The 13,180-nt window shown below is 49.3% G+C and overlaps 1 protein-coding gene across 4 annotated transcripts in view; it reads right to left on the bottom strand.

Moving 5' to 3' along the window:
- Nucleotides 1–13,180, bottom strand: part of KIF20B (kinesin family member 20B) — a 39,740-nt gene that overhangs the window by 14,937 nt on the left and 11,623 nt on the right. For 3 of the 4 annotated variants that reach the window (XM_032952448.2, XM_032952447.2, XM_032952451.2), the window contains exons 14-22: nt 12,485–12,621; nt 11,913–12,093; nt 10,896–11,039; nt 10,454–10,615; nt 10,072–10,180; nt 3,864–6,006; nt 2,751–2,847; nt 1,947–2,069; nt 907–993 (exon numbers count right to left, since the gene is read on the bottom strand). In XM_032952448.2, the coding sequence (XP_032808339.2) occupies nt 907–993; nt 1,947–2,069; nt 2,751–2,847; nt 3,864–6,006; nt 10,072–10,180; nt 10,454–10,615; nt 10,896–11,039; nt 11,913–12,093; nt 12,485–12,621 (3,183 nt within the window). The remainder of the gene's footprint in view (nt 1–906; nt 994–1,946; nt 2,070–2,750; nt 2,848–3,863; nt 6,007–10,071; nt 10,181–10,453; nt 10,616–10,895; nt 11,040–11,912; nt 12,094–12,484; nt 12,622–13,180) is intronic. The other variant, XM_032952450.2, reaches the window with a different exon arrangement.

Here is a 13,180-nt window from a genome sequence, read left to right as displayed (position 1 = left end):
GTGGTTCGCGCGCACTTGTGCCATGAACACGGCAACCTGAGTTAAATTTCCCAGCCACGGCTAACCGATATATACAAACCGGTACTAGGTCCCCCCCATCCACCACCCCTCCATCACCAACCCGCACTGACCAGCGTGGTGAAGTATGGTTAAAAACGGCCATAAAAGACATGGCGTGTGGAGGTCTTCGCCCAGCGATGGATTTACAACGGGGCTGGCAATTATTATGAGCCGGAGTAGTTTATACATAGCCTCGTGATTATTTTGACAGATTTAGGTCTACCGAATACAGTGGTGGTTCTCAGCACCTTTCGGTATGGCTATACCCAATCAAGACCAACTGTTCCCACGCCCACGTGCACACCGCCAACACGCGCCTCAACACGTGAACCGCATGCGACGTCGGCGGCACGGCTCGGCTTCTGCAGCGGCAAAGCCCACCTCCCGGTTTGGCGGTGGAAGAGAGACGTCTAAGTGATTTGTTAACAGCAACGCGCTGCCTCCGCTGACATCGCACACTCACGTTCCAGACTTCCCATGCGCGTACGTCTCACCGCAGCCCAAGGGCCCCCCCCCCCTTGAAAGGCTCGAGTGAACCCACTGATCTACTGACATCTAAACTAAACTAACTATTCATTTCTTTCACCAGGTAAGCCCCACTGAGCTATATAACTTTTTTTTCAGAAGCGACCTGGCTATCACAAATGATAGCTCAACGAAGTGGCTTATCATTTATCATCACGTGGAAATGCATAGCAGCCAAATACTCTAACGCGTGATCTTCTCAGGTTGGTTTGGCAACTTTTTTTCCCTTGACGAGTTGGTGGCATTGCTGGCAATGCTGGCAGCGAGGAGGGGGGTGGTGAGGGCGCTAAAGGTCACGAATGCTGGCGCGTGGGTTCTCACCAAGTCGTCACGTTTCTCGACACGGGCGGCGACGACGGTGGCGGCGGCTTGGGGAGAAGGGCTCTTCTCCCGCTCCTGCTGCAGTTCCTGCCACGATGACAACAAAATATGCTGTTTACCCTATCAGAAGCACCTATCCTGGCATCTACGCAGCCTAGATGCACTTACCCAGCACCCACGCCCCGATATGTACCTAGCATGTCCCCAGCCCCCGGACACATTCTGGCATGTACCTAGCCTGGCACCACATTCTGGTGTGCACCTAGCCTGGTACCACATATCCTGGCATGTATACAGCCTAAAGACGGATAACCTGGCATATTCAATAATACAATTCCCTGTACCATGCCTGGTTCCAAATACCCAAGTAGGTACTTAGTCTTGTCCCACGTGTACTGGATCCCATACAATGATGTGCACATCTAGTTTAATATCAAATACCATTTCATATTCCTGGCCTGGAGATACACGCAAAGTCTGGGTTGTAATCATCTGGGCATCATGTACCCTGGCATGGATATAAACGAGGGATGTTCATCGTTTGGAGTTTATACATTTAAACTTTAGCTAATTCTTGAACAAGAAATGTTTTAACGTACTAAATGGTGACAGCAATCCTGTCAAAAAATGTGCAGCCTCCATCGCCACCTAGAGCACGTGGCTTGCAGTGCACGCACACGCACGCGAGGCGGCCCGCGTGCTTTGTCAGGACGTCGGCCAGAGTTGAAATCGGCATCACCTAAGCTCGCGAAACTTTAGGCCGATATTATTTACACGGCCAATGACTCGATACCTCTGCTTCTCTGTTCATACAGTTATTTACAGACATATGAAAATAAGTAAAAGCATTTTCTCTGAATGTTTATGTTTTTTACTGATAGCACTGGCCATGCATTTCCATGGTATTCGGGGGGGTGGGGGGGCAGCACAAAACACGAACCCGACTCAACGCTATGGGACGTGGGTTGACATCATTGAAATATTTACCAATTTAATGGCATCTAGCACCCCTGATGTGAACCCAGTCTGGCACCGCTTACCCGGCGCAGCACCTGCAGCTGCCGATCCCTGCCGGCCATGCACTGCGCCCCCTGTGTGCGCACCTTCTCAAGCTCCTGTTCCAGGCGGGCGGATCGCTCCTTCTCCGCACGGGCCATCTCCATCTGTACACGCGGCGTGGGCGTTACAGCGGACATGCGTGACAGCGCCAAAGTGAACGCGTGTGGGCGTGCAGGTGTGCGAGAGAGTGTGTGGGTGTACGATTGCGCGGGTGTGAGGTGGCCAAGGTGGCATAGAGGTTGGAGCGCTACTTGGCACCAATGACAATTCTGGAGCCGCCTGTGATTGAAACCGCGTAGCGAGCTGATGGTTCTCAGCCCGGTCACCTATGACTGCACACACAAAAAAACCCATCGCATCAAATTTGGTTCTGTGCTTATCCTGGCTAAATTCTGGCTCTCGAAATTAATAATTTCGGTTTGACCGTCATGTGATGAACATTACTCTCGGTGGCAGGGTGGGTGGGAAAGCGCTGCCCCCTTGTGTGTGGACTCAGAATTATGACAATTCATCGAATCTTGCACTTGGCGGTTCAGGTGAAATATCTGTGCACTTCTCAGTCCATGGATGAGATCCAAATGTATTAATTGGTGGTACAACCTGAGAAGGCAACACGTGAGTTGTATCAACATCTTTAAAAATTGCAAATGAATGTGAATAATGCAATAATCTAGTTATAGTCAGCACGTTCTCACATTGTCCACTTAAATTTGACACATACGGAAACTGGCATCACTAAATATTTGCCATCCTTAGGCAGTACTACATTTTGCCCAAGCCGTTACCTCCTTCTCGACGTGCTGCATCTGCCTCCGCACGTCCGATAGCTTCTCCCGGAGATCGTCGCTCTCCTCCGCTGCCCCACGCAGTTTGGCACGCACGCTGCCAAGGGGTAGCAGCAGTAGGCAATCAAGAGGAGAAATACACACGAGCTGCAAGTCAAATCCCTTAAGGGAGCCTCTGATTAAATCCTGGCTTCGAATCTAAGTATCAGCCAACTGCCTGTGATTAAATCAAGTTCCCAAGTGTAGTGGGTTTATGGTCCCAGCCCCGGGTTCTGATAACTTGAACATACACCCATCGACTTGGAGAAACCCAGTCTTCCCAATGCGATGCCTCAACACTTTCCTGCCCCCCAGATTTCCGTCGCCCCCAAGCTAAGATCAGGCCGACCAAAATCCCTCCTTAACACTCACACCTGTGCTATTGTTACTAAAATTACACCACTACTTTTAGTCACCCCATTCTTCATCTCAAACCACTATATTATGTAAAATTCTTATCGCTGTAAAGCGCCCTGGGAAATGGCGCTATTATAAGATAAAGACCCGGACTCGCATAGACCGAGCTGTGATTAAACCGAGTACTCAGGTGTAATGAGTTAATCAACACAGCCCAATCACCAATGGCTGCACACAAAAGCCACCACACTAAATATAGTTCTGCACTTAATTTTGCTAAATTCAAGCTCTGAGAATTTAAATGTTCACTTTATTGTTATGCAGAATTATTGGGAACTACTGCGCTCAACTGTGTGGACCAGAAGTCGCTTAAAGAGATCTCAGAGTTATATGATATCCACTTCCTTGGGCTGTTAACATATGGTTGTTACTGCTCTGCAAGACATCCAAATGGATTCTTCGTCTCATGACATGAAGCCAATAACCTAAATCGGGATACAATTGGGGGGATATCAAAGAGCCGTGGCCACCACACCTGGTTTATGTTCTCCCCTTGAGTCCACTCATCCCATGCAGTCACCATAAAAGTAATTTTTAAAGTCTTTTCGTCACCAACGAAGCTTCAGGGACAGCCAAGGTGTGCAGCTATAAGGCCAACGCTGGTCGTCTTCCTAGTGCAGCGCGCATCTCCGTGTAGGCGGCACGGCGTGTACATACCTCGCGAGCTCCTCCTCCAGCGCCGCCTTCTCGGCACGTGCACGCTCCGCCCGCCTTTCCGCCGTCTCCTCCGCGCCCAGCCGGCTCTCCAGTGTCCTCATCGTTTCTTCGCACACCTGCAGCTCCTGGCACAGGGCGCCGTTCGCCTCCCTCAGGGCGGACAGCTCGAAGAACAACTTCTCTTTCTCCACCGCGAGTTCGGCCACGGTCGCCTCCAAGCGCTCCACGTCCGCCGCCCGGGTAGCTTGCGACGCGCCGATCGGCCCGCGGTTTTGACCGTCGGTCCCCGCAACCGGCGCCGATGCTTCCTCCCTCGCCGGGACGGCGCGCACTCGACCCTCCGCCCCCTCAACCCTCCGCCCACTCGCCTCAGCCTCCTTCTCGGCTGCGCCCCGCTCGAGCGCCGCGATCTCGGCCAGCGCCACCGACTCCGGCTCCTCCTTCTCCACGAGCGTTCGCTCCGGCGCGCACCGGCGGTCGGCCCCGTCCTGCCCGCTCGCCGTCGCCACCTTCGACACGGACAGCTTGGCCTCCCACTCGCCCATGAGGCGGTTTGCGGCCTTGAGCGCGTCCTGTGCCATGTGCGCCTCGCGCCGCAGCCGGGTCTCACGAGCCTTCGCCTCGGCGCTCGCCGCCTCGTGCTCGGCGAGCAGCTCCCGCAGACGCTTCACCTCCCGCTCGGGGGCCTCGGCCCGCGGCGTCCCCACACCGCTCTCCGACTCGTCGGACTGACCAGCCATCCGCTCACACCGCTCTTCCAGTGCCGCCATCGTGCGGTGGAAGTTTCCGGCGCCGGAGCCGCTGTTGGCACACGCCCTCACATCGGCCAGTTCTTTCTGGGCCTCTTCATACTTCTTGGTTGCTCTCTCCAGCTCCTGCCTCGTCTCAGCCAGCTTACTCCTGGTCTCCGCCAGTTCAGCCCCAGCCTTCGTCTGTGCCGCCTTCGAGTCATTATCCTCCGTCCTCTCGTCGGCCTCCCCTCTCTTGTCTCGCAGCACCTTGAGGCATTGCTCAAGCTCCTTCCTGAGGTTCTCGCAGTCTTCCGTAACCTCCTTGAGGGTGTCCGCTTGATGCATGGACTTGTTAAAGAGCTCCTCGTTCTGGGTCTTGAGCTGCCCCAGTTCCGCGAGCCGCACCCGCGCCTCCTCTAGCTCGGCGATTTTCTCCGCCGCCTCCCGTCTGGCGTCTCCGAGTTGTGCGAGGAGGTCGGCGAGCTCCGCCTTGACCTCCGCGAGGTCCCTCCTCGACGACGACGCCTCCCGCTCGGCCGCGTCACGTGCCACCTCCAGCCGGTCCCTCTCCTCGCGCAGCTCCCGCCGCGACTCCGCCAGCTCGGCCTGCAAACCCGCGACGGCGCCCTCGGTGGCGCTCAGAGTCGCCGTCTTCTCGCGCAGCTCGGCGCAGCTCCCCTCCAGCCTGCGGTCCAACGCAACCAGCGCCTGCGCCTGCTCGCACAGAGTGACCGCCTGCAGCGCGCACTCGGCCGCCAGCTGCCCGTTCTGCGCTTTGAGGATACCAACCTCCTCCAGGTCGGCTTGCACCGCTTCCAGCTCCTTGTTCTTGCTCGACAGGGTACGCATCACCTCCAGTAGCTCGCGCTTGGTGCGGTGCAGCTCTTGGCTCACCCGGGCGCCGGCGGGGTTTGTCTTCGCCTCGGCATCACAGAGCCTCTCGTCCACGCCGCGCTTCCCCAGCGTCTCTCTCAGTGCGGCGAGGTCGCTCTCCAGCCGTTGCTTGTGCTCCTCCTGTTGCCCGCACCGCGCTAGCAGCTCCGAATTCTCAGCGTGCAGACGAGACGCTTTCTCCAACGCCTCTCGCAGCTCCGCGCGTGCCCGTTCCGCGTCACCAAGCGCTTCGCTCAGGCAAACGTCGTCACAGCCCGCAGGCTCGGAACCCGGAGCGCCGCCTCTCTTGTTGGCGCTCTGTAGCTGAACCTCGCGTAGTACTTGCGCCAACCGCGGACTGACGTTTTGGGTATTTTCGAAGGCGCTCCCACATTGGTGCACATTTCCGTGAGAGCGCTGGGTGAGCGGGCGGATCGCCGGGAGGGATTTTGGGATGTGCGTGCGGTTCGTGGAAAGATCTCCCTGCCACTGGGGTTTCGACGGCGTGGCCTGCGCTTGTGTTTTCCCAAATGCTGGCCCTACGCAGAGAGATGGGCAGAAATGGCAGTCCAAGTCAACGTTGCGTTTGAGAAATGGAGATGCATTTTTTTACAAATAAAAGACAGGCTATAATGCCAAATAGTGGAGGGCCAGCAAAAATGGGAAAACATAAGTTCGTCTACGGATATATCTCCCCAATACTGCACGTCAAACTGATGCTAGATTGGACTTTTAAAGATACACCGATTCATTAATTCAGATAGATTCTTAGGCTCACAGCGCACATATCAAATTGTTCATGTAAAAATTTTATTTTCAATCTTTATATTTTGTACGCAATGACCTCTGTATACACGATAGACTGTTACATTGACAATGTTAATTCTTTAATCGAATTGTTACCCCCTCCAAATCGTGATATTTCGTCCAAGTGCAAGAGGGAATGAAACGTTAAATGCCTACAAAGTGTCGCTCACCTAACGCTTGGCAGCAACTTTTAAAAATAGAGTGCACTGACAGAATCCACACAAAATGTTGTCTACCAAGCACTAGACTTTAATGTTTATTCAAATATACACAAAATGCGAAAAGCGTTATAAAAGTTGAAGTGAAGGTGGTGAGCCATTTTGATTTTTTTTACGATAACTTTTGCAATGCTAAAAAAACAACGTAACCCCCGTCTGGATTTGCCTACAAGTGGGAGTCTGCAGCAAAAAAAATTCCGAAATTGCCCTACCCTCCATGAAATAACCAACCATGCAATCAACCAGCCATACGATTAATTATACAATAAAAAACCACAAATCAATTAACCATACAACAACCATAAACATACATACTCTCCGGTTCTATTGGGTAAAGTCACGTAGGTAAAAAATAAAATAACAAAAATCACGGCGTTTCGGCCACAACACAAGCGGCCTTCATCAGGTGAAGGGACGAGACTGTCTGGAGGACAGCGCTGGAGTGAAAAAAGCCACGCTCAGATCACGACCTTTTTTTCACTCCAGCGCTGTCCTCCAGACAGTCTCGTCCCTTCACCTGATGAAGGCCGCTTGTGTTGTGGCCGAAACGTCGTGATTTTTGTTATTTTATTTTTTACCTACGTGACTTTACCCAATAGAACCAGAAAGTATGGATCCTTGCAGTCACGAAAGCTTTAAATCTAGAACATAAACATACAACCAACCCATACAAGAAACCAAGCAAATCATAAACAAACTAAACAACCACCAACCAACCAGCCACAAGACCAACCAAACAATCCTACCATTCCACCATCCAACCAATCATACAACCCACCAGGGATGAATACAAAACTAAATAGATGTTTGGTTTGCTACAGGAGTGATGGTAAGGGCAGGCTTATGCAAAAACTAAGAGTGAATCTTATTCGTTGGTTCTTTCGGTAAAGTCACGTAGATTTAAAAAAAATACGACTTTTGTTCTTTTTTTTCGATCTATCTACGTGACTTTACCGAAAGAACCAAATAATATAAATTCCTGCAGTCACGAAAGTTAAGTAAAAATGTAATAGCGAATCTGTCAAGACCTTGGAACATTAAGACACACGATGTCTCTATTAGCAGGCTGAAGAGTGACTGCCTGGCTGCCGTTCAGGAAAACATCAAGACGCCTCTTACTTGGCTCAAGGCGTGAGTTGTATACTGTTAGGACCTTGATAAAGGACTCATAAGAAAAGGGGCAAACCAAAGAACAAACAACCTTTATCTTATAGATAAGTACTTTGGCGGTTGTGTATCAGACTTTCCAAAACTGGTTTCAAGCTTCCATAAATTACTTTTTTTTAGGTTATGGACAAGTGCATCATCATTATAGGGCATGCGATGCCACTATCTTTTTGTTAATAAGAGAAATAACTCAGCCTATGCAAATCAATGTGCGTATAACTTAACTAACATATCATTTTCCAAATCAGTATGAATTATCTTTAATAAAAAATAAACAAAGTGGTCATTGTCTTCTGTGATCCATGCATTTGATTCACAATAGCATCCTGGTTATAACTGATTGGAAGGAATGTACCCATTGTAGCTTATTCACCGCAGCCTAATGCATTTATTCAACCAAACATAAATTGTTTAAATTGTTACCCTGATCACGAGAGCAGGGTCATTTTTGGGAGGGTCGTATACATTTTTATTCTGCCTGTCAGTTTAAAAATGTGTAATCAAATAAATTGGCATTTCCATTAGAATCATAGATTGAAAAATCCAATACCTGTAACGTCACTCTGGTACATATTACTTTGTCAATGCATTGAATGTCATCACAACGTTAGGATGATGCTCCTGAAAGTCACTATTTCTCATTACCAAAGCTTCAAACATAAGATGGACAGCCTCCAGGACACACAACCTAACGGGGCAGGGGGGGGATGGTTTGTGACTACAAGATAACAGCTGTTTTTATTTTCGCAGACTACTGCCTGCAGCACAGAAAATACTCTTCTGGCTGCAAAAAGCTACACATCATGTGTGCTGGTATTCTAAGGAATTCCCGTGCACCTTGTAATACCCCCCTCACGTCATCACAGTCGTATACAGTGCTGCTCATCCAAGTAATATTCAAAGCACCATTCCTAGATGCAAGCCCAACAAGAAAAGCCAGGTTTTATTAGTGTAACAGTATTCCTTTGGCATAAAATAACTCCAAAATGGTTAACAACACTGACCCGGCTTAAAACGCAATTTTGTTTCCATCTTTGAAATTCTACTAACAATATAGCAACACTAAATAATACAATGCTCTGCACATTTTATAGCTTAGACATTAAACACACGTGGCATGTAACAATTCTATAAATTTGAATGAGTGATTTTACGCACACGAAGCAGGCATTGAAGTGAGCGTGTAGAAATCGATTTGATATTTAAAGTAATACGCCGAGGCTAACAGAGCAAACCACTTTTTTTACTGAAAATAAAGCGAGTATTGAAATAAAATCATGACCCCAAATTCTAACAATTGATCATATGACTGTAGAATCGTTACAATGCTCACACGGCATTTCACACTATGCACGCAAAAAATGCCTATAAAAAAAACATCAGCCTGGAATGAACAATCTCTAAATATCCGTCCCATCCACACCGTGATGGCAAGATAGCGTAAAATAACTCGAGGTCAGCAACTGTAAAACTCTCCTGAAGAGCGATGGCCGGGTAGGGATCCAGACCCTTAACCACCATGGATTAGAACCCTGGGTTCAAATCCAGGTCTCAACTGCGTGTGATTAAAACAAGGCGAGTTGAATGTCCCAGCGTGGTCACCGATGATTGCACAACAAAAATAAAACGAAATCAAAAATTTCATTTCAATTCTCACTGAGAATTCAAAATATTGGTCTGACTGCAATATGACAAATGTATATTTCGCAGGGCATATGGGATGGTGCAGCATCCTGTGATGTGAATAAAATAGTTCACTTGAAGGGATCTCAGTCGTTCAGTGAAATTTTCCGTGAGATCTCCTTTCGTGGGATGTTCTCTAACATGGGGTTGTGTGCTGCTGTGAACACCTCTGAACGAATTTGACAGCACAATCGGGTTAAATCGGAACGGGCACAAAAATGAAATAAGTTAAAGGACTCGACTGAAGACCAGCGACAATTCAATTCTATTGGTGAAAGTGCCTCGACCCAAACGGTCAAATGATTTGCAAAGCACAGCCACATAACCACCAGCAGCAACGTCGGCGGTGGCGGCAGCGGGCAGGATCTGCCGCAGCAGCAGCAGCCAGATAGTGCGTTCACACCCAATTTGGTCGTGCCGTTGTGCCGTCAGCATTCTTCCTTGTGCGCGATCGCAGGATACGGGCGTACGCGTTGTCCGTGATTGCATGCGCTGCCTGAGACCGCAACCGAACCAGGCTGCGAGGCATCTTCGCAGTCGGCGCCGTCGGCGCCATCAACGCCAACCCTTTCGCCGCCGGGCCGATGGTCAGTGATGTCGCCTTGGCGAGCGACGCGGCAGTGCCTCCGCTAGCCGCCGTGTTACCTCTCTTAGCTGGTGGCTGTGAGCATTCTGAGGCAAGTCCCTGCATGAAGTTGGATGAGCGTTTCATGGCTCGCGTGAGCTCACCCCTCAGCTGCTTCTCGGTGGCCTTCAACGACGCTAGCTCGGAGAGCTTGGAGCTCAGCTGCTTGTCCCTGCTGGCCAGCGACACGCGCAGCTCCTCGATCAGAAGGTCCTAGGTCAGGGGGTTAGGACAATGGGAAAACCGTCACAATTCAGCACAAGGAATTGTAGCCAACGCATTTGTGGTGACATGGACACCGAGTTAGAGCCCCAAAACATGAGAAGCAGCTAATAATTAAACTAGCACGCATGTAGAAATATTAATAGATTTTTTTCCATAAACACAGATATAATCCACAGCCTGGAAAACCCACCCACAGATAATGGAGTGAACTGTACAAATGATGGAAAACCCAATGGACAGCGGCAGAGCCTTGCTATCTACCTTTGTGGAAAGCTCCTCTTCTAGCTTCACGCTGCGCTGCTTCAAGCTCTTAATCTCCTTGCGGTTCTTTTCAAAGGTCTCCCCGGCCTCCTCCAGGGTCACCTTGAGCTCGCGGTTGGCCTCTTTCAGTGTCCCAAGGTCCATTCTCTGTGCCTTCAACACCTGCGCGAGCATGTGCGGGCGAGGCAAGCATACCCAATTATACACAATGCAAAATTAATATAATCAGGAAAATTCAGTATCATATAGCTTATAAGACACTCCGGAAGGGAAGACACAGTGCTAACTTGCATCCAGTGCCATTAAAGTTTGACAAATATGGTCACACACACACATATAAGGTGTACCACTAACTTTTGGTGCACTCCCAATCAAAATATCTGGGAAAAGACGCATAATCTTATATTCAGGAGAACAGAATAGCACTAATGTTACACCCCACCGGAGAATCGGGCAGCAGCTCCAGCTGCCGGCGCGATTCCTCGCCCGCCTCCCGCAGGGCCCTCACGTCCTGCTGTAGGCCCACCAGGGTCGCCTCCAGCTCTAGGATTCGCTTCGCCTGCTGCTCGGCGAGCTCCGCCTTCTCCTGCAGTGCCGAGGAGAAGGGTGAGGGGCGCGTGGGTTTGAGATTGAGTCACGGGGCAAGAAGGGCTGGCCACGTGAATGGGGTGGTTTGGAATCTAAGGATTGTGAAGATACAGGAAAACTCATTTGATTTAATGAGATTCTTTGATAGCTGAAGAACCACCTACAGCAGAGGTCCATTAACTTGTGGCCTATGTGCCACATCATACTTTCAAAAACCCGCCAAGAAATGCAGAGTAGTGAGATGAAAGGGAAACAAAAAACAGAGATAAGAGAGATGTAGACAAGATATAAGGTTTAGTGATATGAAAGCAAGTTAAATGACAGATAAGAAACCTGGAGACAAGAGGTAGATTACTTGTCCCATGTATAAACGTTGTGACGTCATGACACCACACACGAGCGTGCATGCCGGTCGCCCCACTGAGGGAGCAGGCGAGGGCTGAGCAGCACCACCGCCTCAAGGCAACCAACAACATGTGTGTATGTGTATGTACGCTCAACTTCTTTCACACCATACATAGCCAACCATGCTAGTCGGAGGTGCGGGAGAAGGATAACAAACACAAAAAGCAGTTCTAAAGAAATTCGTTTTGAAGAAATTTAAGTGGGTTTGGACAAGACAACGCTCAGACGTACGATGTTCCGGGTGGTCGAGACCAATGAAAGAGCGGAAGTCAATGGAGGGAACACCCACCAGAAACCAACCTTCATACAGCCGTAGACAGATTAAAGCACACGATGACGACTAAGAGGCGTAAGATTAAACTCGTTTACCCAACCCCTCACTGAAAGTCTCACTGAGGAAAGTTCGGCGAGTCTCCCCTCACGGCAGAAAGACGATCGTCGCCATTGCCTGCTCCAATGTGCTCACCCTCAGCTTCTCCGTCTCGGCTTCCAGCCGCTCTATCGGCACCAGGTCCTTGTCAGCCTTGAACGTCTCCTGCAGTTCGCGCATCTCCCTCTCATGGTACCGCTTCCACGTCTCCTCCAGCAGCTTGGTCCGCCTCTCCCAGATATCCTCCATGTGCTCGTACGTGCGCTCGTTGTTCTTCCTGCCAGTGCACGCACGCGTAAACACAAGGGTTGGCAGAGTCAAACGTCCCTAATTCCTGTTGATTTTGGGAAGCTTTTGCGGCTAGGCTTGTGACAATGGAGTGATTCAGCAGAGGTTTTCGCAGTCACTTACACTGTACTTGCAAGTGTGACTTTCTGGGTTTGAAAAATGAAAATAATTCAATGCAACTCATCAAGATGCCTGGATGGATCGATTGATCAATTGTTTATGATTTGTGCAACATATCTGCAAAATATTTGCTTTGGAAAAAAATTACACCAACAATACAAGGCAAAAAAATCGTCTCATAGTCAACCCAAAGTGGTGATAACTTGTCACATCTTTGGGCGAGGAGTAAACGTATCATCGCATGCCTAATAATAGCAAACCTCTGTTGTTCATCCAGGTTGTCAAGGTATTCGAGGTGACTGGAGATCTCCCCACGAATCCTCCACTCGTCCAGTTTCCTGTCCTCACGTTCCTTCCTCAACTCTTCTTTCAGCCGATCCACCTCCATCTCCTGATCCTGCCACAGTAAGAAAACACATACATTAAGGGCAAAGCACTAGCAGTGATGCACAAGCAAACATCACCCGGCACATTTCACATTAACAACCCCTTATAAGCACGCAGTGTTATGTATATGTAGTCACACCCTTTCTGTCATCTACGAGTTCCGCAGTCTAAAAAACATATTTGCATTTTACTTTACATTACTTTGTCTGGCCATAGTCGTCTGTCTGAGGGTTTCATTGACCCCTTCAGGCAGTGCCAAGATGACCCAAAAGTTTTGAGGTAGGGCTTTTTCACATAAAGCCACTATGGCACAAGGCAGCATTATGCAATGATGGCTCTACTGTTATAATGATTCCTAACAAGGAAAAAACCGGTATGCAGTAGTGTCATTCTCCTACTGATTGACTAAAAAATGTATATAATTGACTGATTTTTGTACGGATATATAAAACACAGTATGGTGATGTTATGTGATATACATGACATGGTGTCTGAGGGCTTGTTTGCTGCTCAAAAGCTGTTAATGGAAAAAATTGTTCACATCTCATTTGAAAAGTGTTTGTCAAATG

This window comes from Petromyzon marinus, chromosome 11 (assembly GCF_048934315.1).
Source record: "Petromyzon marinus isolate PM22_M1 ecotype Great Lakes invasive population chromosome 11, UKy_Petmar_22M1.pri1.0, whole genome shotgun sequence".
NCBI classification, from domain to species: Eukaryota; Metazoa; Chordata; class Hyperoartia; order Petromyzontiformes; family Petromyzontidae; genus Petromyzon; species Petromyzon marinus.
Note: the sequence above shows the minus strand (reverse complement) of the source record. Positions and strands in the feature narration are given on the sequence as shown.